Source organism: Mauremys mutica, chromosome 11 (genome assembly GCF_020497125.1).
Source record: "Mauremys mutica isolate MM-2020 ecotype Southern chromosome 11, ASM2049712v1, whole genome shotgun sequence".
Lineage (NCBI taxonomy): Eukaryota > Metazoa > Chordata > Testudines > Geoemydidae > Mauremys > Mauremys mutica.
In genome coordinates, this window is record NC_059082.1 from 4,961,381 (window position 1) to 4,987,279 (window position 25,899).

Below are 25,899 nucleotides of genomic sequence, written 5' to 3' on the forward strand. Positions count from 1 at the left end.
ATCAGGCTTTACCATTGAGCTAGTGTCGTCAGGGCTCAGGGCACTGACAAAGGTAACCTCTCTCTGTCCCAAAGGGCATACGAAGTAAGGGCAAGCAGGCACAGTACAATGGGCCTGATTCTGTAGCACTCACACAAGCAAAACTACCACAGACTTCAAAGAGATATTCCCTCCCCTAAGGATCACAGAATCTAGCCCATGAGATCATCTAGAGTGGAGCACCACACTGAAGATCTGGGGGGTTGGAAGGAGTAGACTGATTATGATTAAGAAGCTGCTTGAGCATCCAAAACATTTCAGGAAATGGAAAGATCTGAGCCCTTCTAGGCAACAGAAACACGGTTAAGAACACAAGGAACATGCTACCCAGAGGATGCACTATGCAGATCTTCAATTAGCTCTGAGAGTCTTGCTTCAGATTGCGTGGACCGTAACAGCTAATGCTAGATGAGCAGAGAAGGATGTCCTAGGAGGACATGGAACAGGAATCAGAAAATCTGGGTGCTGTCCACAGATTTGCTGGGTGGTGTTGACCAAATCACTTCCCGTCACTGTGTGCCTCAGTTTCCTCATCTCTACCATGAGGACAATACATTCACTACCAGCGTGCTGTGAGGTATGTGAAACATTCTGGCATCCTGTGATGAAAGGCAAAGTGTTATTATAAGCGGATTGTATAATTTCTAGAGAAGGGTAGGAATCTGTGTTAAAGCTCTGGCTATGCAATGACATCCTTTGAATACACAGTGAATAAGGCGATGAATCTTCTTAAAACAGCAGCGGCATTTCTTAGCGAGATCCTGGTCTGTTATGTAGTTAACCTTAGGCAAGTCTTAGATCCTTTTTTTATGCTATAAATCTGCTTGTCAATAGCTGCAGCTAAGTGGGACGGAAACTGAAAGCATACAACTCATCAGAGTATCCCTTTGTGAGCTCGTCCAGATCTGGGACATTTGGAGTCACTCAGTTGCATCCGACCACCCAGTATTTGATCAATTCTGAATTATTACCCTGCCACTTATTAACACATGCTGAATGATTGTTGGGTACAACATAGATCTTCTGATTTCTTGCAAATATTTGTTTTCCTTTATTTTTTATCCCCAGCTTTTCCACTTGGATTTATCCCAAGAGAAAATGTGCAAACAAGGAGTCAAATATCTTTATGGCTTAAAGACTTATTGGAGGAATTCATTATTCTTAATAACCTCCCCTTACATTCTGGGTACACATTAAAAAGCCAATAATCTATCAGCTAGCTGGAGTAGGAGTCTCTCTTTCTGACATTCTGCGGCTGTAATGTCAGTGTCAGGGCACTCACCAATAGGACTGAAATACTTACACGAGTATTGACATATGTATATTATGTAGGGAGGTTGACACGTATCCTTTCACAAACTGGCATCACAAGGCCCATGCACCACCAAAGCCCTGACTAAAGGCCGTGTAAATAGCTCCCATGTGCTGTAACGCTGGAATTTGTGACGTTGGCTTGGCTAAAAATGTACCTTCCTAAAGAAAACAATGTAAACCCATGGAGTCAGGCCAGGGATTCTCTGGTTAGCCCACAGGTGCAACTCATTTGAGGCTAATGGAGTTTTGCCCAAGGACCTCATGGCTACATTTGCCCACCCCTAGCTGTTCAGTTTGGCAATATTAGTTGGCGTTTTAAACTCACTTTGAGCCAACTTCATCCCTAGAGCGACTCTCTAGGTTTCAGTGCTGTTCAACTGGCCCATTGTTTTACTAAAGGGAAACCAACCTACCCATAGTTACCTTTTTCAGAAACAGGTTTTCTTATGCATGTTACTATTAATTAGAGATGGGCCAAAGAGGAACTCCAAAGCCAGCCCTTCTTGAATTTCCCAGTGGGTCTGAAGCAAACCCACACCCGATGATGTGCTTTTGGTTACAGTCAGATCCAAAGCAGAAGGGGCATGTTTACTGGCTCCCTCATGAATGCAGCCAGAATCTCACACGAACAACCATTCTCCTCATAGCTTGGTCCAAAACAGCGACAATCTCACTAAAAACAACTGAGCTGAGGAGCTTGCTTGCAAGAGAGCTGCTGCTTCCAAGTTTTAGGTGCATTGAACCACAGTCCAGATTCAGCCTAAACCCTGACCTCTGGAAGGATGGTCCAGTGGGTAAGGAGTCCCTTAGGACTTCAGAGAGACAGAGTTCAATTCTCTACTCTGCTACAGGCTTCCTGTGTGACCTTGGGAAAATCACTTACTGTCTCTGTGCCTCAGTTCCCCATCTGTGCAATGGGGATAACAGCCTGCGTTGCCTCACAGGGGTGTTGTGAGGATGAATATATTAACAAGTGTGAAGCACTCAGATACTGTAGTGATGGGGGCCTATCCTGGGGTGCTCTATTCACCACTGGGTGGTGCCTTCTTCTGGGGATTAGCCCCTCTCAGTTCAGCAACCCCCTTCTGGTCTTCCACCTTTGCAGTTCTCCTCTTGCACATGGAGTTGCAATACAGCTACTTTGTGACTCGGCTCTCCGGCCAGGTCACGCTGTAATTTCTCCTTCTGGACGAGTCTTTCAAGTACCTTCTGCACCAGCAATGTCAGGCCGGCCTCACCCCACAGTGGCTGGTAAAGGAACTCAGGCCTATCCTCTACTCTGGGTTCCAGGGCCCTGTAGGGAACAGTTGGTCTGGGACTTCACCAACCCATACTGCTTACTTCCTGCCATGCTTCTTTAGGCTTCTCCTTCACCAGCTTGCCTAACCAGACCTCTCCATCTTAGGCCTGCTAGGTAAACCCTTCCTCATGGGCTCCTGGCTCCTCTTCCTCAGGGACAGAGGCTACAGGCTTCCTCCCTGAGGCTCTTACGCTGTTGCTGGGTTTATAGATGCCCCACCTGTTCCCTCCCAGGTGAGCTTCCTTCTAATGAGCACCCTCCACTCAGCCTACATCTCCCCCATTTGCAGCTTAATTGGCTGATTGGGCCCAGCTGGCCTAATTCAACTCTCTCAGGGTTGGTGTGGGCAGTACCCCCCATTACAGGCCTGCATAAGAACCTAAAACAGATGGCTAGAACCCCAGCCTGATCACGCCAATGCTAACTCGTGACACCTAAAGTCCCAGTCCTGACCATGCTGAGATGGTGTACAAGGAGACTGCAGAAAGGGGAGGTAGGGAACCCCTTTCCCACCACAACAGCCATGTGGAATATGATCAGAGCACACTATAGGCAAGAGATTTGTCTAAAAGTAGCTAATGCACCTTCAAGAGAATGGCCCACGGGATGAGGGGTGTGTCCCTCTCCCAGCTGGCTAGCACACATAACAGTAATAGGTAATAATTGGAGATATACCAATCTCCTAGAACTGGAAGGGACCTTGGAAGGTCATTGAGTCCAGCCCCCTGCCTTCACTAGCAGGACCAATTTTTGCCCCAAATCCCTAAGTGGCCCCCTCAAGGATTGAACTCACAACCCTGGGTTTAGCAGGCCAATGCTCAAACCACTGAGCTATCCCTCCCTCCACAGTAAGTGCCAGCCCATAGCTGGTAACTGTATGCTACTTAGAGGAGAAGCAAAGTGTATTGTCTCCCAGCCCATTGTGAAAATCCTGCCCTTTTGTGAAAAGGATGTGTCTGGCTCCCTGCATCAAAGGTAGGACCCCAGACCTCTGCTTATTAAATTTAAATCTAAAACATCTTTGCTTTTCACCATTTACGCTGGCTAACTGCTCTTGGCACTTCACCTATCTTGGGCAGTGAAATTAGACTTGCCAGTTACATGTTAGTTTACAATTCATTCCTAGTCAGTTTCACTTAATGGTTCCCCTGCTCAAGTCTAGTGCTCTAGAGTTTAGGATGCAAGAGGAATGTTTAAACTGAAACAGAAAACTAATTCCAATGACATTCCCCAAAAATAGTAAGAAAAGTTTCTATTAATATTATGGATGGGTGGTAGAGCTGGGTGAAATTTTTTCAATGACTAATTTGTTAGTGGAAAAATGCAGTTTTGGGTCAACCAAAACTATGAATTCAGAGAATAGTCTCCCTACCGCCCGCACAAAGGAATGTTCTTTGAAAAAGTCAAAATGCTTTGTTTTTGTTTTGACATGTTCTGGATTTATTTTTTAAAAATTTAAACAAATAAAAGATAAAAACATCCAAAACCTAAACAAAAAGAAAAAACTGAAAAGAATTTCTGTTTCAGCTCAACTCAAAAAAAAATTTTTTTTTTCAATTTTTTTGGTTCAGCCACCAAACTGGAAAAAAAAAATCACTCATTTGCTCTGCTCAAGTGCAGGAACTTATTCTGCCTAATATGAAAAACACTACAGCATCATTGTTCTGAAAGACTGTTTTGACTGCAAATGCTATCGGCTTTGTGCTTTGCTTAACTCAGGCTGTGAAAACAGGAGCAGAAGGGAAAAATCTGAAGGAAGCCTAGTTATACTGAACCTCAGAGTTATAAACCTCAGAGTTACGAACTGACCAGTCCACCACACACCTCATTTGGAACTGGAAGTACACAATCAGGCAGCAACAGAGACAAAATAACCCAAACAAACAAATACAGTACAGTGCTGTGTTCAACATAAACTATTAAAAAAATAAAGGGAAAACAGCACTTTTCTTCTGCATAGTAAAGTTTCAAAGCAATATTAAGTCCAATGTTCAGTTGTAAGCTTTTGGAAGAACAACCATAACGTTTTGTTCAGAATTACGAACAACCTCCATCCGCGAGGGGTTTGTAACTCTGAGCTTGTACTGTAGAATGTATATATTTATATAGGCAAGCAAGCAGTTTGTTCGATGGTTCTTCAGCTATCCCTGGTATAAAACACAAAGTTCCCTTTGTCTAGAAAAACAATTATTAAAAATATTGAAGCTCCTTTGGGAAAACCCTCCAACCCTCTCCTCCCCCATCCTCACAATCGCTTCACCTCAGCTTCACTCCACATCTGTCCCTCATCTCCCTTGCCCCATCCCCTCCCTTTACTTTCCTTTGAGCTGATCCCCTCCTAAGTAACCCACCGGCACTAATATGATGTTCGCTGCCATCTCGCTGCTCACTCCACTTGTGTGTTTTGCCTTCCGCCACCCTGTGGCTGTGAGGTCTATTTCCACTGTAAGCTCTTGAGGGCACAGACCGCCTACTACCTTCTGTTTGTACAGTACCAAGCACAATGGGCCCCATTCTAGATTGTCCCTTAGGCAGTGCCGTGATAAACATGATTAACAATAATAAAAACCATGGTTTTAAAATACAGATGGGTCTGACTCTATATAGCAAAACTGAGCACCTGAGAGCTCTGAAGGGAGCCGAAATCTCACTGTAAATAAAACCTGATGATAAATGCACTCCAAACAAAGCTGTATATAAACAGTGACCAGTTTTGCAAATAGTTCCTATCTTTATACCAGGCCAAATCAAAATCCCAGCTGTAAACACTACCCAGCTTGTGGCATCTGAAATCCAGCTCCAGATCAAAACCTTGCAGCTTGGGCTCAACGCTAGTTTCAAGGACAGGAGAAAAACAAATATTACAAAATATCATATGATTTTTCCAAACACACAATATAGCCGGAAAGGCTCACAAAACAACCCTCAATCCGTGCATGATTTATCCAACCCTAATTGCTATTTGGTTCTGTAAAACCGTATTGTTCTTGGGCCAGAGCGGGCTGTTGCTTTTTGTTGGAGTTCTGTTTCAAAAGCAATGACTCTTTGTGACCCATTGTTACTTTTTCCCTACAAGAACAAAACTCTGGGTCTAAACCAGCTGAACGTGCCCCCTTTAAGCCTGCTGGACCTGTAGGAAAGGTTGTATTCATACCCAGAAACCCCACAATTTTCTTTGGCTTATTAATGTTAAATAAAAGTTGAATTCTGTTTGCTGCTACAGCTGGTGCTGCAGACTTTCAGAACGAACTCTGCTGAAAATGAGTTTTATATACTGACTGGCTGAATGGATAATTAAACAAATAACAAAAGTGAAATGCAATTTTGTTTTACCTCCTGGGAACATTATTGTTAGTTTATTCTTTCTATCAAAAGACTTGGGGGGTGGAGGGGTGGGGAGGAGGAAACTATGCAATTTAACAATATTGCTTTTGTAAACAATTTAAAAATCCAATAACTGTAAAACTTATGACATGTTATTAAAAGGTCTTAATTTTCCCCCTACAAGTGAGAGAGCTTTTCCAATCTTTGATGCTATAATTTAATTATACACTTTAGGTTTTAAAGAAAACCATAATTCTTAGCACTGAATACGTTCGATTTAATGTCCTTCTGGTATGTCTAAAGAATGCAGACATCCCTGAACTCAACGGCCTTGTCTGCACCAAGCCTCCGTCCTAAAATATTTCACTGTTGCGAACACCGATGCAGCTCAATCAGTGCAGCAATGATGGGAGGCCCAGAATACACAGGGCTCCAGAAGGTCACTGGCGCTTTTGCACTGCGACATCTAGAATTGCTCTGAGAAGACTTAGATGACACAGTGCATAAAATGTTGGTGGCTGGTGGCACCTGGAGCTCCAGCTGTTGCTGTTTATTGGTGCACTGAAATCCATGCTGGCAACAGTGGAAATATTTTATAGGAAAATGTCTATTGTAAATGAGACTTTAGAGGCCACTATAAGGGACTGATGGGAAAGACCTTGAGAAAGGGAAGTGTAGCTGGAGCACAGAATTGCAAGCCAGGGACTTCTGGGCTGTAATTTTAGCTCTGACCCTGACTCCATCTGTAGCTTCAAGCAACTAACGTATCCTCCTTGCCTCAGTTTCCCTGTGGAAATGCTAAAGCTCATTTCCATACCGAGCTCCCAGGGGTGACGTGAGGATTGACTAGTTAATGCTTGTGAAGTGCCCTGAAGATGGAACGACTGTTTTGTTTGTGTCTAATCTGACACTAAGTCATTGATGGGGTGAGTCTGACAGTCTCAGCTGATCAGTTTGCACGGCATCAGCCAAATTCTGCAGTGACACACATCTTGGGCAGTATGAGAGGTCCAGGGCTTATTTTCCCATATCTTAATATCCGTACACATCCACAGATATCCGGCACTGCTGCCTACCTTTCAGATACTTTCCGTAAGGCTACCCTGCACCGAGACACCCTGAGCACAATGACCCAATGAGCCACTATACCCTTCATGCACGAATGGAGGGTCAGGAAGTGGCTACGTGGGGACAGAATCATAGAATCCCAGGGTTAGCCGGGACCGTAAGGAGCCAAGATGCAGGATTTGTTGCGTCTAAACCATCCAAGACAGATGGCTACCCAGCCTCTTTTTGAAAACCTCCAGTGAAGGAGTTTCCATGACTTCCCTGGGCGGCTGTTCCATCGTCCCGCTGTTCTTACAGTTAGGTAGTTTTTCCTGAGATTTAATCTAAATCTGCTGTACTGTAGTTTGAACCCATTGTCTCGTCCTGCCCTTTGTAGCAAAAGAGAAGAACTTTTCTCCATCTTTTTTATAGCAGCCTTTCAAGTATTTGAAGACTGCTATCATGTCCCCACTTAATCTCCTCTTTTCCAAGCTAAACATACCCAGCTCCTTCTGCCCTTGCTCATATGCCTTACGTTCCATCCCTTTGGTCATCTTTATCACTCCCTTTTGGATTCTTTCCAGTTTCTCTACATCCTTTCTATAAACTGGTGACCAAAATTGGACACCGTACTCCATCTGAGGCCTAACCAGCGCCAATTAGAGCGATACTATCACCTTCCGTGATTTGCAAGCTATGCCTCTGTTAATGCAACCTACAGTTGCATTTGCTTTTTTTGCAACAGCAGGATTCATCTGTCCCCTGTGGGAATCTTTGCTATAATGGGAAGAACCCGTTTAGATGGTTAGTCCTGTCCACGGTAATGTGTGCAGAGCAGAGTCTGATGAGCGACATGTCCCCATTTTAGATTGATCTGGCCATAAGGGTATGTCCACACTGTATTGTGAGCTTGGGTTTGTGGGACCAGGCTTGTGGATTCAGTGTTTCCAAGCCCGCACTTGAGCGTCCACACTGCACTGGGTTTACAGTTGCTGGACCCTGGTCTCCCAGCAGTGCTATCGCAGCCATACTGGGCTATGCAGGTCTATGGGTTGACCTGTGTCCACACTGCAGAATGACAGGGCTTGGACCCAAGTCACAGTGGGCCTCGGGCTCAGACCCACCTCGGCCCTAGGCCCTGACCACACGCTCACCCGAGTCAGAGTGATGTGTGTGTGGATGGCGGGGAGGAAGGGAGGGAGTTTGAGCTCAAACCTGAGTCAGAGCTCAGGCTTAGTGTGCAGTGTCGACATACCCTAAGTGACATGCCCAAGGTCGCACAGGACAACAGTGCAGCTCTCCCACCTTTCCGTCCCATGCTTCTTCCCCATAGTAGTCTTCTTATAAAAAGCATTAGCAGAAAAATAGTAGCTTTGTCACAAGAAAGTCCATCTCCTCTGCGCTACGTTAAGTCATAAAGCTGCAGCAGTCACCTGTGATGTCACAAACAGAAAAGTAGGATTTTGGGTGGAAATTGAAACCAGGAGCAGATGCACATTTATTGAGCAAAGATCCTGCTTTAATGCAAAAAAGGGTCTCTACTGAAAATACCCGACCAACCAACCAAACCAAAAAAGAAACCAACCCCCACAGGGGAGCAGGGAGCGAAACACATGCAATATGCAACTAAATGGAGTATTCTTCACAGTTCATGCAATGAGAGGTCTTTAACATGCAAAAATAATAAAGCTAAAAAGCTTCCTACCCATTCTTGCTGGTGAAGTGTGATACGTTTCACAAGGCATTTAGAGGCCTAATTTCCCACTGACCTGCGCCTTGTGTCATCCGTGCAGAACACTGCTCCATCAGAATGGATGCTGACGGCACAAGGTGCAAGGTGGTGGGGCCAGGTTCTGCACTGGGCAGGGATTGGGAAGTGGTGGCTTCTGACTCCCCCGCACAATAAAGCATTGACCTCTGAAGCGTTCTGTCTGACTTCTAACTTGTGCCCCCATTGCCATGACCCCTATGCCCCGCTGTGGGGATGTAGAATTACAGGACTCCCTGGCTTGGCTTCCGTTTACCCTAGATTCATAGAACTGGAAGGGACCTTGAGAGGTCATCTAGTCCAGTCCCCTGCACTTCACCACTTCCTTCTATGGCCTGCCCCAGAACGAGCCCTGCAGGAAGGGTTTTTTAGAGGTGGAACAGAGCTGGTGGAGGTAGGTCTGGGTCTGGCATACATGTTCCCAGCGTCAGAGGCATCATGCCCACCCCACAGCCCCTTAGTGCCAGCCGCCACTGTGACTGTGAATCTGAACCACTGAGTCAAGGGGGTTTGAGCGATCTCTTCACTGCCGGCAGGATAGGGCCCTCAGTGGGAGTGGAAGTGCTTCCCACACAAGAACTAATTTAAGGAAAATTTAAATGTTAACAAATAAATAAAGGCAAGCTACACTGAACGAGTAATAAGGTACCTTTGGATGTTCATTATGCTGGATTTCCAGACAGTTAAGTTGTTTAATGCATTTCCCTTTGGCTTGCATATCAATCTCTCAGCCTGTCGGAAAATGTAGTATAATATCCTCTGTGTTATACATTATTGCTTAAATGCCTCAATGGCACCAACAGTGACTCTCCCACCAGGTAGGAGCTGTGATTCATTGACAGCAGTGGCGTGTGGATAATTGATTGCAAGTGATTGTCAGCATGCTACGATTATCTCTTTGGGTTGTCGGCGAAACAATTAATAGCAACAAAAATAATTTATTTAATTAATCATTTCCTGTAAATAAATGAATCAGAATAAAATAAATTACCACATAGTTTCAAAAAAAAAAATGGGTTCCTTTAAAAGCCTGCCACATGTTGGCATAATGGAGCTGATGATGTGGAAGAGACGTAGGGCGGAGCAGGGTGAATATTAAGCAGATGTTACACATACTTCTCCAAAGTTTGGAAACGTATAAAGTATTTCAGAGCGTGATTGTGCTGTAAATAATGTGTAGTTTCAACCCCATAGGGTAGAGATAATTGAGAAGAATGGGCTTGTAGAACAATGCTGGGCTGTTGTCATCCTCCTGGACCTCTCTGCAGCATTCGATACTGTTGACCATGAGATCCTGATGTTTCTCCTGAGAGAGGTGGCAGGGTGCACTAAAATGGTCCCAGTCTTTCCCGGAGGGATGCACCCAAAGAGTAGTGATGGGAAACTGAACCTCTGCCACTGGACCCTTCACTTACGGAGTCTCCCAATTCTGTCTCTGGTCCTTTCCAACATGGACATGCAGCCAATAGATGAATTGTTCAGTGAATATGGACTCAAGAGCCAGCAACATGCAGATGACACATAGCTCTACCTATCCTTTGCCACATACAACCACACCGCTGCCACCAAGATGGCCCAGTGCTTGGATGAGATCGGCTCATGGATGAAGAACAGTTGGCTGAAGCTGAACCCAAGAAAGCAAGAAATAATGCTGCTGGGCAGAGGAGAGCATTTTGAAGAGTCTTCAGCCATGGTGCAGTCTCCGTTGGTTGAAGGGTGCACACCGACAATCGGTCAATTTAGTCTGCAGTTGAGGAGTGCTCACATAGCAGAATCCACAAGTAATGCTTTCTACCATCTCCAGTTGGCCAGGAGACTCTGTCCCATCCTGGTGGATGATGACCTGACCTCAATCGTTCATACAACTTCTTAGCTGGACTATAGCAATGTGATATACCCGGGCATGAAGCTTTCAGCACATGGGAAACACCAGCTAGCACAGGACACAACAGCTCACCTCATCAGCAACACAACAGACGTGTCATTTACTACCTACATTGGCTTCCCATAGAATTTTGCATCAAGTTCAAGGTCACGATTCTTATCTGTAAAGCACTCACGGCATAAGACCAATGCATCTAAAAGAGTCTAAGCCTCTTGGGTTAAGACTGTGGTCAACACATTTGCTTCACTGGCACAATGGAATTCTCGCCAGTAAGGGTAAAGCCTATCTGAGCAGGAGACAGAGCTTTCTCAAGGGCTGGGCCAAGACAGTGGAATGACACCCCCGCCCCCCAGAACTAAGGACAATCACAAAGCTCACCACTTTCTGCTCTTTGACCTTGACTTCTCTAACAGCAACACATATGTTAAAAAACTGCCCAAAACACCCCAGCAAAACAATACACTCCACTTCACACATTTCTCACTCCAAGGAGAAGAGGAGGAAAGAACAAAGGCAGAAAAACACATGCCAGATGTTAGTCATGTTGTTTAATGCACTACTGGAGAGTGCTCAGATACTACAATGATGAGCGTGGTATAAGAAAGTACACAGAATAAAATAGTTAGATGCCAATGGGCTATTAGAGTCATCCGACAGACGAGCTCTGATGATGACTATCCAAAATGTAACTGTTCACCTCATGGGATAATGCTTTTCCATCATTACTTGTCAAGTCCCCTTTCTTGTATAGTAAGAAAGCTTTTTATTTTCATTAGTATTATTCTGTACTAACTGGAGGTTCCAGTTGGGCTCACTTTTGTGCTAGGTACAGTACACATCTGTATATCAGAGTCTCTCTCCTCATTTCTCTCTGTCTGTCTTTCACTCACATGCGCGCACACACACATACTTCAGATCAGGACTCTCTCAATGAGTCGTACTTGAGACATTAATCTTTAAGCCTGGGGCAAAACCCATGACTTCAAACCAAGCTGCTTTGAAATTTCAAAAGGTTCCAACCAATCTCCAGTTCCAAACCTGTTCCTTTGGTTTTCATTCAGGCTTGAATCCTGAACTAAAACTGGACTTTGGTAGGAGCTCATAGGAACAGCTTTCTCACAAGATTTTTGTCCCAAGCTAATAAAGTCCACGAGAGCAGCTGATCTTGTGAGATTCTCACCACTTCAGTGCTGGATTTCCTGGGTGTCCACCCCCTCATTCCCCGCAGTGGTTGACTAGTTACATACAACTAGTGTTGACAATTTAGCCGTTTTCCATTCCCCCTCCCCGTAAATTGGAACACCCCAGCTCTAATTTCAATTATTGGGGAAAACACTTGGATCAAATCCGAACCTGAATTCCAGCTTTGACATGCCTTTAGACCTTTAGGTCTGTATTTATGGTGTGATTCAGGTTAGAGTCACACAACCTCTTCCACCCATCTCTACAGCTTTCAGTCTATACAACTACTTTGCTTTTCAGAGTAATATCCATTAATGCCGGCTGCATGGTTGAGTGAAACCAAAACGGAGAGTCCTAAAGCTTCCCATAAAAGCACAGGCATAAGCATTGCATCACATAGCCCAATGGTGAACACTTACTTTCATCCCTGAAGCCATTGCACACTCTCCGATGGAATCATTACACACTTAATTTAAGTAATCACTGGTATGGAGGAAACTCAAGAACCTCCTCATCAATTAAACCCCAAGGTAAGGCAATGTAGGGAGTATCTATACGTATAGAATGACATGGTCATACTGAGCGTCTCCATGCTGGGCAGCTGCAGAGGAGCCCTGGATTCTGGCTTTATTTGAGACCAAGTAGCCCAAAAGCCCCATATAGGGAGTACAGAAGGGCAACAGCCAATATTTCAGCCCAAAGCTGTGTCCCCACATAGTTGCCGTCACAAAGCTAGCTTTCTTATGCTGCCTGTGGTTAATTTTACCCCTTATAACTTGCAAGTGAGACGAACACTCAAAGTTACGCTCATCTGAGAGCACACCCGTTTCATACAATTTCAGGGAACCTTCTGGCAAACAAAGTATGGCCTTGTTCCGAAACCTCAGACCAGGCAAAACTTACCTAGCTGTGGATTTCACTACAAAAATGTTTCACATGGTGCCAGATGTAACATCAGCTGCTGTTAACATGTTTCATATGTGTCCAAGCTACGAAGGACGGGACCTTCCCTAAAATTCAAAGGGGTTTATGGGTCCAGAGATACAGGCCCTTCTCTATTTATACTAGAAAAAACCCCTACCGGGGTGTACTTTGCAGGGATGAGCCTAAATCAACTCCCTGGCTCCGAACAAAATTCACATCCAGCTGTGGATCCAAACGCTTGAGATCGTCTCTGTTGAAAGTGCCAGACAACAACTGCACCTACTTAAGTCACTTAATATGTTACCCCCTCCAACTCAGATCACAATAATTTGCCTCATAGGGTAAATTTACCCCTGACCCTGTTAGACTAAGGAGTGTAGATCAGGGGAGAATTTGGCCTTCAGAGACAACAATAGGAAGTAGAAAAAGAAAAGATGTTCATTTTAAAGAAGAATAATAAGGAAGATAAATCTCCAGACCTCTATAAATAATGTGGACCAGAAAAATACACAAGATGTGTCATAGAATGGTAGCATGTTAAGAACGGGGAAAGTTTCTAAAATTAATTTTCTTCATTTTAGTTTATTAAAATTGCTTTCATTTATCTCCCATGTTAAATATTTTATTTTTCCATATTAATGGTTGCAATTTCTACTGTGGCTTGTTTCTGTCATTAACACTGTACAAACTTAATATCATTAGTAGTTTTTCCCTTAATTATGTGACTGGAGAAGAAAAACATCAAAGTTTCCGTGAAATTGGAATAGTATATCTAAATTGCCTCATGTTTATTTTAACATTAACAGTAAATGAAGCTAATGGGCTTTTATATTATTAAAAGCAGCCATTTGTGTCCTGCCTGCTGTAATATATAACAAAGCTTTAAAAGATGTTAAATAATTAGTTATTTAATAGGGATGTGCAAAATAGATCAAACAACAGGCAAACTTCCTAGTAACAGAAGCCTCAATTCCAACTGTGACCCCTTTGTGATGCCTTAAAACTGGGTTTCTCCTACACACGTCTTACGTCCCACTGTTAATTTGATTGCTTTAGTTTATAATCAGCCCAGAGGGTTGCCCTGCCTTCCAGCCTCAGAGATGCAAAGGAGTCACAGACCTGGAAATGATATTGATAATAATTTCATAAGGATCTAGGATTCTGTTTCTACACCACTTGGTATTAAAATTCACATGCGGATCAGCAAAAGGTAGACCCAATACAGCAAAGCACCTGAGGTACCGGTGTCATTTACACAGGGTGGGCAGTCCCACTGGCTCATCAACATGTACATGCCTTGGACATAAGGAAGCATGTCTGGAGTCAGAACGGTACAGGCTATCCTGATCGGCTGCAATATTTTCCTGATCTTAGGGTGTGGTATTGTGGTGGGGATTGTAGAGTGTGAGACGATAAATGCTTCTTTTTTTTAATGTTCACTGCTTCTACTCACCAACAGCTCAATTCTGCTCCCAGGGAATTTAATGGAGATGCTCCTATTGACTTTAATGGCCCTGGATCAGGTCCCAACTAATTTCAAGCTCACCTCTGGAAAAGGTTAAACTAACACTCTAGATTTGAACCCCCTGAATTTTGGCGGGATTCAGAATATTTTGCAGAGGTCCCCATTTTTGTACAAGGGCTGAGCCAAAACACTGGATTTGAAATTCTCACCTATGGTTAGTTTGAAATCTGGAGCCAGACCAGATTTTGCAGCTGAAGCCCATCTAGAATTTGAATAGGTCTTATAGATTACAAGTCATTTGCCAGTCTCATTCCAGACCAGCTAACACAGTTTCACATTGTCAGTGCTAATGCTGACAAACCAAGAAGCTACCCTCAGTGACAAAGGCAGCTGTATTGTTGGGAAGGAATCCAACTAGATGGTGGGGGTGGTCTTTTCGCTCACATACAATAATGCAGTGTTTCCCAAACTTGGGACACCGCTTGTGTAGGGAAAGCCCCTGGTGGGCCGAGCTGGTTTGTTTACCTGCTGCGTCCGCAGGTTCGGCCGATTGCGGCTCCCAGTGGCCGCAGTTCGCTGCTCCAGGCCAATGGGAGCTGCTGGAAGGGGCGGCCAGTTCGTCCCTTGGCCCACGCCGCTTCCAGCAGCTCCCATTGGCCTGGAGCAGCGAACCGTGGCCAGTGGGAGCCGCGATCGGCCGGACCTATGGACACGGCAGGTAAACAAAATGGCCTGGCCTGCCAGGGGCCTTCCCTAAAGAAGTGGCGTCCCAAGTTTGGGAAACACTGCAATAATGAGTGACATTTTGCATTTTGGGGGACAGACACCCCCGGCCAGAATTTCTGTAGCTTTACGCCTTGTGTAATCATTTACACCTGTGCAAATGAAAGACATATTAGTGATAAAACATCAGCAAATCAGAATTGTAGCATTCTGGTCTGGCTATTTATGAAGGACCTCAGGGGATCAGTGATGGGCTATTCCCCTTCATTTCTGGGTTATGATGCAGTCTGTGGCCTGATGCCCAAAAATTCAACATTGAGTTCTGCAGCCAGATTTAAATGCCAACACCTCCTACCCATGATGGCTAGAAATGACTTTTGATGTTACTGGTATAGGACGATTCCTAGCATTCCAATACAACAGTTACTCTAGATCAGAATACCAGACCTTAAAACCATGAAGCTATGATGGATGGAAAGTATACTTTACATACCTAAATTTGAAACCTGTGAAAGTTGTGATTTTTCTCTTGCAGAGGCCTATATAGTTTGACTTAAGGTAATGCAGTATGAGTACTGATATTTGATATGTCACTCATATTCGAGTATGACTCTGACTGGAAATCAGTTTCCATATGCAGGGTTCAGGAGATGCGCCAGGGCACATTGGTGTCTACGTTCCCGCCTACTGTCTGCAGAGGTGACATGACGATATTCTGTTGCACATTCTGCTTCCTTCGTAGCAGAGGGCCAAGCTGGTCTGTCATGGGCTGTATTCTCCCAGGTCAGTAAGTCCAGCCCGGCAGAGTGTATGTGCCCTTTGGTGTAATCCTTGTAGCGGAGTTTGGGGCTGCCAACCTTCCTACTGCCTTTTTTAAATTCACTGTACAGAAGTCTTTTAGGCAGTTGATTGTTATCCATGCATATGGCGTGGCTGACCGAGGTCAATTGCCTCCACGCCAGCATGACTTCAACGCTTAGCATGGCTGCCAGGTGTAGTACTTCAGTGTTGGTGATTTTGTCAGACTATTTGATTCGCAGTGAGTTGAGTAGGTGGCACTCTTGCTGCAGACAGTTAAGGTTTGGGATATGGCGACAAGAAAGGGTGCAGATCTCTAATGAGTATAAAGAATCCTGGCTTTACAATCACAGGGTGAAAAAAACAGTGCCTAAAAATATTTAAAAACTCCCCAAATCCATTCCCTGTAACACAGGTAGCATACACAGAATATGGGGTTTGGGGGGTGGTGGTGCTTTAATGTTTTTTTTGGCGCTTGTTTTGGAGTGATCAGAACATGCTCATCTCAAATTCAAAGCAATAAAAACTTTATACCATTTATTCCGTCATGTATTCCCTCTCTCAATAAAGTTAATGTGAGATAACTGCTAGGAAAAAAACCTTAGAATTTAATAGCAACAAACAATAGGATTATGTATAAATTTGAAAATACATATATAATTTAACAGAGAATGTGATCCCTTCTACAATTTTTGATCCATTTCATAGAAGTCATATAAGGTTCTATTAATTGTAATATGATAGCTGAAAAATTCTAGAGAAAGGTTCTTATTTTCAATTACCTTGTAAGACTTTCCATTAGGAACAGTAATGCAAAATGCTATCGTTATGCAAAGGGACAAAGTTACAGGAGTAATTTTGTATTTCCTATATTCTCATGCTTTCAAACTCTGTCATATATAGCATTAACCCAACCCTCTGTAATTACATTTGCAAGCATGATGTGACACCTGTGCACGCCCGTCTCTCACACTCACACATATCCATACTGCAGTACTTGAAAAAACACTGCTAACAACTAGTGTTTCTCCCCCACTTCTTTCCATCACAGACACACTTACTTAAACGACTGCAGGGAGCGCGCAAGGAAAGTCAACGCAAATAGAAGTATTTTGCCTTTGCAAGACTTTCGTGCTATTAAAATATATATACATTAATAACAATAACTAAATCCTCTGGTATAACCAGTATTAATAAGGGATGTCAGCCTTTTGTTTGCTCGTGAGAATTATATAGCCTCCACGGATGAAACTTTGCCTCCTTAGAGTTACAGTGTGAGTGCAAGAGGAGGTAAAACCTCAGTACCACCTGTTAGGTACAATGAAGATCTGTCTGTCTGTCATGGATATTATTGAGACCTATTGCTAGTGAATAGAAGAGTTCATATTTCATAACTATTGTCATCAGATGGGTATGTTCCACTAGGGCAAACTACTGCCGTCAGACAACAGTGTAACTGTGAAATAGGACTTCCCTTAGAACTGACAGTACTGGAAATACTTGTTTTTAGTGAACACAGACCTTCAGCCCTCACCATGCTAGTCACACCTGCCACCTCAGATTTCCGCCTCAGAAATAGCTTCCCACAGCCATTTGGAAAGCTTTATTTTGGGGGGCTCAGTGGGATAAAGATATTTTCACCTCTAAGTGATGGCAGCTGAGGTTGGTCTGCCTCTATGGCATGACCACTATCCAGGGTAATTCAGAGGTACCCTTGAATGGACGTTGAGCTATCGCCAACCCCGTGACAACACCAACAAGAAGATAAAGACAAGGGTTAACATCATCCAGAAGCTTGCTGGCACATCCTGGGGATGTGATTCTTTCATGCTTCGAACATTATAAGCCCTGGTCTTGCCAACAGCAGAGTACTGTATGCCAGGTTGGTGCAACAGCTCCCACACCAATCTTGTTGACACTGAAATCAATGCCATGCTCAGGATTGTTAGTGGCTCTCTTAAATCAAGGTCAATACTGTGGCTCCCAGGTTTGGCGTGCATCATGCCAGCCATCATCAGGTGAGATCTTGATGTGGTTCAGGAGTACAATAAGATCCTGGCCACTCCAGATCTGCCACTACACCAAGACCTCATTTCACTGCCACTCTCCCGACTCAGATCCAGGAAGCTTTGCTGGATCCACACGTCAATGCTACAGGCCAAAGGAAAGAACACCAGCACTCACTGGCTCGAATCATGGGCTACTTCTGATGGCCCAGACAAAGACCCGATTGAAGCGCCAACAAAAAAAAGTCCTGGGATTCTGCTTTCCCCATAGGCAGTGGACTGCACTCAGCCATGTTTGAACAACACATGGAATGTGTGGCTTTCTCCCTCCACAAATGGAAAAATCAAAGAGTGTGGTGAGGTACAAATCAAGCGACACATCACGGACAACTGCCCCATTCACACTATCAGGGGGATCCACCAGAAGCATTAGGATGGCTTTCAGATCTCAAGATTCAATTATAATCCCAGACCGCTGCTTTTCAAATGCCATGCCAAAGCAGCAACAGCCGAGGTTGGCAGAGTGACAAAGTTGCGGCCATATGCACAGTGGTTGGATAGGGTTTCTGAAGTGAGATTAAGACCTGAGGCAGGTAGGTGCTGATCTCTGCCTGGGGAGTGCTGTGCACTCTCCACTCCTATTGCCTTCAGGGAGTACCTTGCAGGATCAGGCTCTTAGGTCCATGTTTTCAAATGTGGATGCCCACCGGTAAGTACCTAAAACTAGGGAAATGCAATCTAGATGGAGCAACTTTAAGGTGGCTGCAAAACTGGTTGGAAAACCATTCCCATAGAGTAGTTATGAGTGGTTCACAGTCATGCTGGAAGGACATAACGGGTGGGGCTCCACAGGGGGTCAGTTCTGGGTCCGGTTCTGTTCAATATCTTCATCAATGATTTAGATAATGACATAGAGAGTACACTAATAAAGTATGCGGATGATACCAAGCTGGGAGGGGTTGCAAGTGTTTTGGAGGATAGGATTAAAATTCAAAATGATCTGGACAAACTAGAGAAATGGTCTGAAATAAATAGGATGAAATTCAATAAGGACAAATGCAAAGTACTCCACTTAGGAAGGAACAATCAATCAGTTGCACACATACAATATGGGAAATGACTGCCTAGGAAGGAGCACTGAGGAAAGGGATCGGGGGGTCATAGTGGACCACAAGCTAAATATGAATTAACAGTGTAATGCTGTTGCAAAAAAACGAACATCGTTCTGGGATGTATTAGCAGGAGTGTTGTAAGCAAGACACGAGAAGTCATTCTTCCGCTCTACTCTGCACTGATTAGGCCTCAGCTGGAGTATTGTGTCCAGTTCTGGGTACCACATTTCAGGAAAGTTGGGGATAAATTGGAGAAAGTCCAGAGAGGAGCAACATAAATGATTAAAGGTCTAGAAAACATGACCTATGAGGGATGACTGAAAAAAATTGATTTGTTTAGTTTGGAAAAGAAACGACTGAGAGGGGACATAACAGTTTTCAAATATGTAAAAGGTTGTTAAAAGGAGGCGGGAGAAAAATTGTTCTCCTTAACCTCTGAGGACAGGACAAGAAGCAATGGGCTTAAATTGCAGCAATGGAGGTTTAGGTTGGACATTAGGAAAAACTTCCTAACTCTCAGGGTTGTTAAGCACTGGAATAAATTGCCCAGGGAGGTTGTGGAATCTCCATCATTGGAGATTTTTAAAGAGCAGGTTGGACAAACACCTGTCAGGGTTGGTCTAGATAATACTTAGTCCTGCCATGAGGGCAGGGGACTGGACTAGATGACCTCTCAAGGTCCCTTCCAGTCCTACGATTCTATGATATTTAGGTACCTAAATAAGAGATCTGCTAAGTTTAGCAGGTTGAAAAATTGGGGGGTGGGGGTAAGAAGAGTGTTACCTGAGGTAGGTTCAGCTTTTTGTTGAAAAACTCAAAACATTTTTTGGCTGAAAACAAAACACAACAGGAAAAACTGCAACCAGAAACGGAAAACTTTCAAGACATTGTGCATGACAATTTACATTGTCAACAACCTAATTTTCCTTAAAAAGATGCATTTAGACCAAAAAAGAATAATAATTAAAAAAAAAATAAAGGAGCCCTTCTTAGTACTGAGTGCCTGCAGGATACACTGAATTCAAAATAGGTTCATGATCCCTCTGTGTTCTCTTGTGGTGACCATCCATGCTGGGTGTATCCATGACACTCATGGGCATGGCACAATCTCTCCGTGGGTGAATACCCCACTTCACTCCCCATCAGCACAGTGGCAATGCAGTGTCCCTCCTGCTTTTGGCCCCAAGGGGATAGCACGGAGCTCAAGATTGGGCCCCAGGGTTATTTTCTAAAGTAGTTGGGGGACTGACTCTCAGTTTCGTTCATTTCTATCCTAGTAACCCAACTGATATTTTTTATATGAATTGGTTGACTCGTGGTAGGTCTGCTGGCTTTTCCAGCAAACCATGCACAGCATGTTTCCATCGACACTAACCTCCAGTGTAAACATCACTTTTTGGAGTCACTGCTGTTTCCTGTCCCTCAGGGAAATAAAAAAAGTTGGGCTAAGGATCATTTGGCCTGTGAGGCTGTAACATGGGCTGCACATGTAGGACTGGAAAAGAAAAACTGGTCCTGTGTTGCAAACCACAGGAATTTGTCATCTGAGCAGCTTTGGAAAGTTGAGAAATCACCATGCCGCTTTACTCCGATGCATGAATTCTAGTTCACACCAGCAATTGTAAGTTTAGTCCAGCACATCATGCAGCTCAGTTATTCTTTCATCACCCACATGTGGATGGCCGAACTTAAAATAGGAGGAACAAATATCTCCAGAAGTCATTCTGAATACATGGCATGTGGGGGATGTGGATGGGAATGCTGCCTGGAATAAGGACTGTAAATTATGCACAATACTTTAGCTTCACTGTTTATTTTGGTAAAGGTGTGTAAGAGGCACAATGGAACAAAGAAAGAGGACTATATCTGCTAGAGATGGGCCTGATCCCAAACCTCCCACTCCTGAAGTTTGGTGTGAAACCAGGTCCAGAGTTTCCAAGTGACACCTAGTTTTAAAATGGATCAACCCAGAACACAGACTCCACCCACCACCCGAGCTGTGCGGTGTTCAAGAACTGGATCAGCATTCTGTGATCAGAGCTCTCTGCTGCAGTCTGCATCTAGCAATCACTTGGACACCTTCAGTCACTAATAAACGGCGCAGCTACTCCAAGAAAAAAGAAAGCCACAAACAGATCAGTAGCAGAACCAAATGGGAGCCATGTGCCTGTCTTGTACCTTTGACTGGAGTTTACATGAGTTATGGTTGCTCAGTCTGCATTTGCCTTCTTATTCCTCCGAGCATTATGAAGGCCCCAGAGGCCACTCTTGTCAGTGCGCTTTAATCCTTTCAGAAAGTGGGACATGGGCGAGGGAACGAGAGCCAATGAGTCCTCTCAGAAAACCCCAGCGCCTCCCCCTCCGGCCGCCTCCTCTGGCACGGGAACAATAAAAGAATGTGAACCCCTTGTAACTTTATTGCAAATCCAACCTCAGGCTGAGTGAGGGAGAATAATTACAGGAAAGTGGCAACTTTCCCTATGCTTTGGAAGGAACAGTTGGGGGTGCAACAGAACCGAATGTAAGGTAATGTAATCATTTACAGAAGATTTGTGGTCAATGAATGTTTGGCTTCTGTCCAAGCACACAGCCAGAGCTCATTACATTTAAGAAGACGGCAGTGAAAGCTTTCAATGACCACTGTTTGTCTTTCATTTCATCTCACGTCTGACCCCCCTGACCTCAGGGAAGCCTGCTAAGACTTTTCTTTTCACTGGCCAGCTTTCAACTGCGGTAAATGTGATTTCTAAATGACAACACTGTAAATTCCCTGGGCGCTGGACCTTTTGCTTAATAACGAACCACGGCCTTTTCAACCTCAAGTACCTTAGCGAAGAACAGATTTTTTTTTCCACATGAAAACAGCAGTGCTGGGCCTTGGGATAGGGTAACTTAGCAACTCGACCACAGGGATTAGGAAAATTGACTCCAGACCAAAATAAAACACCAGAGTTTCCTGTTTTGAGCCTTTCTGTACTATATTAAAATTATTTATGAAACGAGTAACAAAAAGGGGAAAAGGGGGATTAGGATCTGAAGTGGGAGCAGAGAATGGATTTCCTTAGCACTGTACCATATTCTAAATGAAGAGATGGTAAATTTAACCTTTTGGGGGCTAAAGGGAGAGAGGGTAGTTGGGAGGCGGGGGAGTGTTTATAGGCACTGAAAAAAATAGCTCCCTGACATTGGATATCTAGTGCTGAAATGCAGAGTGTTCCTCCACTCCTTTGCCCCTGCGCACATGGGAGCTTCAAGATAACAGAGTTAGGTGAGGCCCCTCTCTGACTGCGCCTATGGTAAAGCTGGCCAGCACACGGTGTGTTGTCACTGCACAAAAGGTACACTGCCCCCACCTCAGCGACGGCTCTCCCTGGCTGGTTTGAGAACACGTTTTTGGGGTGGGCGCTAACACTGAAACGGACTCTAGAAAACAGTCAGACACTCAGTCTTTTCCCAGAGGCGGCAGGCAGAGATTTTTGCAACCAGGATTCTTGGATCTTTTTTCAGTTAATAAAGAAGTGTTGTATTTATTGACGCTTCGAGGACAGAGACCTGAAATCTGCCAGACCTCACAAGAGTGGGATGAACTAGTGCCGTCAGTGAGACTTGTTATCTGCTGGCCTCTTGACACCAGGTGATTTTTGCAAGGAGTGTAATTTAAAAAAATACATTTTTATATACAAGAAAACAAATGGCAATGTAATATTAATTTATACAATGCCATTCACAAGCATCATGGCACCTCATACTGCTAAAACAACATAAAAGTGGAAATCTGCCTTGGGTTTTCCCATGCGACTTCCACTGACTTCAGCAGAAACTGTGGACAAAAACTTCAGCTGGGGTGAACCAGCACAGTGCCACTAGTGTCAATACTGATTTACAGCAGCTGAGGATCTAACCCTCTGCGTGGCTAGGCAATGGCAGAATTTGACCTATTTTATACACAGAGAATCAAACCATCCTAAAGAGAAATTTTAAAATCTCATGTGTAATTTAGATGGACAATTCTGTCCTAGTTAGCTGGTGGGTTCTATTCTACACTCTGTTACATCAGGTCTGGGCTGGTGTAATTCCAACAGGCCACAGAATCAGGCCTGGTAGTGGAAGAAACTATTAGATGTGAGTACACAGCGTTATTACAATACACTTTAACTAAAGACAGATATACCTTGTCAGCAGTAGTATAATAGCAATGCTTGAGGTCCCATCTAAGATAGGTTCATCAATGGCTGTTAGACAGGATGGGCAAGGATGGTGTCCCTAGCCTCTGTTTGCCAGAAACTGGGAATTGGCGACAGGGGATGGATCACTTGATGATTCCCTGTTCTGTTCATTCCCCCTGGGGCAACTGGCCACTGTCGGAAGACAGGGTACTGGGCTAGAGAGACCTTTGGTCTGACTTTCGTATGTCCTGTTCAAGATGGCCACCCCACTGTACTAGGAGATGCTGTGTATTCACATGGTAAGTAACAGTCCCTGCCCTGCAGAGTTCACACTTCAAATCGATAAAACCGACAAAGGCAGAAGGAAAGGAGGATTATTTCTTCCATTTTGCAGACACAGAGCTGAGGTAGAGAGATTAAATCACCTGTCCCAGGCCTTAGAGCTGTTCTTTCCTTTGTCCAAGCTGCCTTCTGTCACACACCGAGGTGTAGGCAGTGCGACCTAGTGGTTGGCACAGGAGTCTGGCCAAATGCTTGGAGCTGAATCAGAGGTCAGAAGCAGAGATGTGGTCAGGAGACAAGCCAATGGTCAGAGCCAGGAGTTAGGGACTCTGGGGTTCAGAGATAGGCAAGGTCGGACTAGGGCTCGAGTGGAGGAGGTGGCAGGAAGGGAAACAAGGGCTGGTGCAATCTGCAGAAGTGGATGGCCTTGAGCAACCACTGGGCGGCTGTTGCTACCCGGCTTACATAGGGATCCGTTGGCCCTTCCGTCCCATCTGGGAGCACTGTCACTTAGTGAGGGTTTATTGGGCAGGGAGAAGGTGCCCGGCTTCCTTTCAGAGCCTGATCTCCAGGGCACCCTTCAGGAGGCCAGGCTGCCCCTGAAGCTGAGGAAGGGGCTCACCTGGGAGGAGGTGCATTTGTAGCCCAGCTGAGCCTGGAGAACATGCCATTGCAGAGCAGGGAGCTGGTGACAATCCCCATGCAGAGGTGTTCAGCTGAGTCTGAGATCCCAGGCGCTGGGAGTGCCCTCTTGCCAAGAACAGATTTTCAAAGAGCATGGATTAGCCACTGTCTGCTTTGAAAATCAGCCCAAACTGGGCAGACTGGGGCAGGGAGCCCGCTGTGAAAACTCCCGTTCTGTTCTCTCAGAGCTCAACTCTCAGGGCTAGTCTACACTTACCGTCCAGGTCGACGCGGTGAGTTCGACTTCTCGGAGTTCGAACTATCGCGTCTGATCTGGACGCGATAGTTCGAACTCCGGAAGCGCCGCGGTCGACTCCGGTACTCCACCACTGCAAAAGGCGGTGGCGGAGTCGACCTTGGAGACGCGGACTTTGATCCCGCGGCGTCTGGACGGGTAAGTAGTTCGAACTAGGGTACTTCGAGTTCAGCTATGCTATTCACGTAGCTGAACTTGCGTACCCTAGTTCGACCCCCGCCCTTAGTGTAGACCTGCCCTCAGTGTGTGTGTGACCCAGGGACCTCTAGATCCCAAGTGGCAGAGTGCAGAATGGTGTGCATAGGGGTTTAAGGGATCCCCTGGTCTGAATCTACCTCACTTCTCAGGGATGGTCTAGTTAATACTTAATCCTGCCTTGAGTGCAGAGGACTGGACTAGATGACCTCTCGACGTCCCTTTTAGTCCTTTGATTCTATAAGAGTTGGCCGGAGGGTAGCATGTAAGGACTCTGAGAGCCTATAGCCTGCTGGTCATCATCATCATTGCAAAATGTAAGGATATTATTTTAAAAAATGGTGTCTCTATACCGGAAACTGAGCTCTTAAGGTATGTAAGTTAAGACAGGTCACCAGAAGATGATAAACAGGTGGTGGGAAGGTGTGGGGGAGGGGGTGTAGGAGATTCTGATGTTCCTGGCTGACCATTGTGTATTGTCTCTTACAATGGAAGTCTATTTGCATACAGAGTCACCAGCTAATCAAGACTGTGAAGTCAACAAGAGATTGCAAAATCTACAGGAAGGAACACAGCAGTGGGCCCTGTTTACAGCTAAGAACAAAGAATTAGTCTGGTACATCAGGAGAATGCAAGGAGAAACATGGTTTCCTTCATTGAGGAGACAACTGCCAGCAGGTGCTATCTTATGAAAGAAGGGTCACAGGCAGCTTGGTTGAAAAATGCTGCAAAGACTTGGGGTGAACTAAACTTCCTTAAGACCATATTTTGTTAATTAAGTCTAGGCTTTAGAATGTGTGTTAAGGTTTTATTTTACATGTAACCATCTGTTTCCAATTCTTCTATTTGCTATTACCTGAATCTCTGTTCTTGGTTAAACAAACATGTCCTTGTTTTCACTATAAACAAACCCAAGTACTGAGAGGTGAGTGGAGCGGCGATGCTGAGGAGAAGCTGGCAAGCGGAGGAGTTCTGTTCCTTTGGGAACAGTGGACCTGTGAGCATCCAGTGGACCAGGGGGACGCTCAGAGGTTGAAGTCTGCATACTGTGTTTCCACTACCTGCAGAGGGGCCAGCAGAGCCAGCATAGGCTGAGAGAGGATGTGTGACTGGTGGAGTCAGGGACCGTGGGTGGGCACAGACAAGGCTCCCTCATGCTAAGGGCAGATGCTAGAGAGGTGCCTCCCAACTCTGCATACCCCTGAGAAGCGTCACACCCTGCCATACTCACAGGGGCGGCTCTAGGTATTCTGCCGCCCCAAACATGGCAGGCAGGCTGCCTTCAGCGGCTTGCCTGCTGGAGGTCCCCATCCCGCGGATTCGGCGGCACGCCGGTGGGAGGTCCGCCGAAGGGGTGGGACCAGCAGACCCTCCGCAGGCATGCCGCCGAAGGCAACCTGCCTGCCACCCTCGCGGCGACTGGCAGAGC

At 45.0% G+C, this 25,899-nt stretch overlaps 1 protein-coding gene across 7 annotated transcripts in view; it reads right to left on the reverse strand.

Annotated features, from left to right (window-relative positions):
* SMAD3 (SMAD family member 3) overlaps positions 1-25,899 on the reverse strand; it is a 376,021-nt gene that overhangs the window by 157,436 nt on the left and 192,686 nt on the right. The window contains exon 2 of one of the 7 annotated variants that reach the window (XM_044980013.1): positions 8,330-8,457. The exons of the other annotated variants lie outside the window; for them this stretch is intronic. Coding sequence (XP_044835948.1) covers positions 8,330-8,355 — 26 coding nt within the window. The 5' untranslated portion in view covers positions 8,356-8,457. The remainder of the gene's footprint in view (positions 1-8,329; positions 8,458-25,899) is intronic. 7 annotated transcript variants of the gene reach the window in all.